This window comes from Blennius ocellaris (assembly GCF_963422515.1).
Source record: "Blennius ocellaris genome assembly, chromosome: 2".
Taxonomy (NCBI): Eukaryota; Metazoa; Chordata; class Actinopteri; order Blenniiformes; family Blenniidae; genus Blennius; species Blennius ocellaris.
This window is the reverse complement of record NC_137651.1, coordinates 12320632-12323868: the sequence shown is the minus strand read 5'-3', so window position 1 is coordinate 12323868 and position 3237 is coordinate 12320632. Positions and strand designations below refer to the sequence as shown.

General features: G+C 39.1%; 1 protein-coding gene across 1 annotated transcript; it reads left to right on the top strand.

Moving 5' to 3' along the window:
* Window positions 1-1485, top strand: p2ry12 (purinergic receptor P2Y12; the record flags this gene model as incomplete). Its single annotated transcript, XM_080513950.1, has 2 exons — window positions 1-252; window positions 640-1485. 2 exons carry the CDS (start codon window positions 1-3, stop codon window positions 1483-1485), a joined length of 1098 nt encoding a protein of 365 aa, XP_080370076.1.
* Window positions 1486-3237: the final 1752 nt, after the last annotated feature.

Below are 3237 nucleotides of genomic sequence, written 5' to 3'. Positions count from 1 at the left end.
ATGGAGAGAAACTCAACTTTTCCGCTGTTCCCTGGTAATCACAGCCAGACCAACAGCACCTGCTCCCGAGACAACCTTTTGAAGACGGTGGTGTTTCCTGTCCTCTACTCCTGTCTTTTCCTGGTCGGGCTGATGCTCAATGGAGTGGCAGTATGGGTGTTTTTTCGCATTCCCTCTCGGTCGCACTTCATCATTTACCTAAAGAATATTGTTGTTGCAGATGTCGTCATGACTTTCACCTTCCCTTTTAAGGTTGGTTTATTTTCAGATTGTTTAACATCATTTTACAATGTTTTGGAACAACAACCATATGCAAAATGTTTCTTTTGTTAAGGAGTATTTCATTTTTAATTGACCTAAGAGAGGTCAGTGAGTCTGCAGGGAGATATGTAAAACATTACAAGTTAAAATGGTGTAAGATCGTTGTAATATTGCTCTTTTGGGTCAACATTATATACAGTAAATATCCTTGAGCAAATGTCTTGAAAGATGATCGACTTTCAACTTTAAACGTTTTTTTTTTCCCCCAGAAAGTTTTACCCTTAAACTTGCAATTGTGTTGTTGTTTTGTTTTAGTTTTTTTTTTAGAATATAAGACAGATGCATTATGTACAATCATATTTTGCTGTGTTTGTGCAGGTGTTGTCAGACTCCAATATGGCATCTACTGGCCTTCGAATCTTCGTGTGCCGGGTATCTTCTGTGCTCTTTTACCTCACCATGTATATCAGCATCCTCTTCTTTGGCCTCATCAGCATCGATCGCTGCAGAAAGACCCTGAAGCCATTCAGGGGCACAAACTCTGCACGTCTGGCTCGTCGTAAATTCCTCTCAGGAGCCATTTGGACCTTTCTGCTTCTTCTCTGCCTGCCCAACGTGATCCTGACGAGTAAAACCCCCAAGTCACATTACTTTAAATGCAGCGACCTGAAGTCAGAGGCCGGGTTGTCTTGGCACGAGGTGGTAAACCACGTCTGTCAGGTGATTTTCTGGAGCAACCTGGTGACTGTGATAATATGCTACACTTTAATAACCAGAGAGCTGTACAAATCCTACTCCCGCACAAAGTCCCCCAACACCAGAGGGACCGCATCTCAAGCACCAAGTGGAGAAAAGGCTCGAAAACCCTATCAGGGCAAAAGAAAAATGAATGCAAATGTGTTCCTGGTTCTGGCGGTGTTCTTTGTGTGCTTTGTGCCGTTTCACTTTGCCCGAGTTCCATACACCATGAGCCAGACCAGAGGAGTTCTCTTTGATTGTAAGCTTAAGCTCTTCTTCTTCCAGCTGAAGGAAAGCACACTTTTTCTCTCATCTCTGAATTCTGTCCTAGATCCTCTCATCTACTTCTTCCTCTGTAAGTCCTTCAGAAACACTCTGTTCAGGACCCTGCGGCTGCCTCCTGGTACCTGCAGCTGGCTAACAGGGAGAGAGCCGGATACAGACACAGGCAGCTCCCCACTGAGAGACTCTTCTGCCTGCACATAAAACCAGTCACCACGAGAGAGACTTTCATTCTGTGTTCATATGTGCGCTTTTACTTTCTGTTCATTGTGTTCGATGTCCCACAAGTCGGACGTGGATCAAATCGGAACTATGAGACAGCTTCAGCAAAGTGTGTGACTGTGATTTTCCAAGAGAAACAACCGCGATCTGTTTGGCAGTGCTTCTCTCTGCATGACGCCAGCATTTTAAAATCTATGTTTTACACTAATCAACTTTCTTTGTTTTATATACTGGAAATAATGAATTGCTTGTTTAAAAACTGAACAACACATAAACATAAATAGGCACTTATTTCTGACGTCATCTTGCTTGTGTCTAACTTAAGTATCTCATCTTGAAACAGATTCTTTGTTATTCTCTGTTCACCTTTGAAAACAAACATGAGGTTTCTCTTCTTTATTTGTATTCTCACTACTTTAAAAAAGAGAAATGTGACTTACTAGTTTTTAAGCTATCAAAAAGTCAATGAAAGATGAACTGTGCACTGTGTGCAGTTATTTGTCATGGCAGGTTTATTAGATAACAAAAAATATCAGACTTACTTTCTGCATACTGCTATGAATTTAAAACAAAATAAAATCACATTTACATTGTTTTTCCACACACAAACAATATCTAGATGATATCAGTCTCTTGAACTATTCAGTAATGCTTTTAATAACTTTGAAGGAAATTAAAACAGTAATAGGCCTAAATATATATTTATTTGTGGGTCACAGAAACTGCTTCGACACCAATGTTACCACAACAGACGACTAATTTGAATCGTCCATATTGAAAGCACACAAAGCAGCTCACTGTTCATGGATTTGCATTTTTTTTCTGGTTGAAGAGGCGGACACACATTTGTAATGTATTGATTTCATGTAATATGTTGGGCTGCTTTGTGGAAAATTACATCCATTCTCATTGGGAATGTATTTACTGTATGTAATTACTTATGTATTTAGTGTGACTTTGTACTTAATCAAAGAACCAATATAATAAGTAAATAAACGCCACCTTTGATGCAAATAACACATTATTAGATCAGGTTTAGGGTGAAAGGGTAAATCTACTGAGAATGTAAATCAATAAATACTTTATTAGACACATTTACTGATAAATAACTGCTAATGTGTCAGGTGATACATGTGTCTGATAAACTAACCTGAGGCAGTTGTTTCTGTGTGGGAAAGAAAAGCCAACACCAGTATAGCTGCCACCCTCCAGTGTCAAAAGTGCTCAGCTTGAGTATTCGGAATATATTCAAATACTCTGGTGATGCCTTCAGAAACAAATCAGGGTGACAAAGTGTCTTGTAAATGAAATGAAAAATGCAAATCAGTTTCAACGGGGCAAGCTGGAAAAATCTGAAGCAGTGGTATTTCTTAGTCACAAGCAAATTATAAACAGGAGGTCATTCCATTTGATCAAGATCCTCCATTTAGGTGAGGTACTTCTCTGTTCATGCTGTTTAAGCAAAATAAACATTTGAGAGGATTTGCTAATTACTGCATTGTCTTTGTTTAAATTTTACATATTGTCATTGTAGAAATCTTTTTGGAATTGTGGTTGTATTTTTCACATGCTGCTCCAAATGGGACGTTTATTCTCACTGGGCTTGTTTAACCACTTTAGCCTGAGGTTACTTCTTCTTAATCATCTTGATTTTATTTATTTTTTTCCCATATGTCCAACAAAACATCCCACATCCCTCCTGTCTGTGCCTCAGCCAATCTCCAGTCTGGAGAC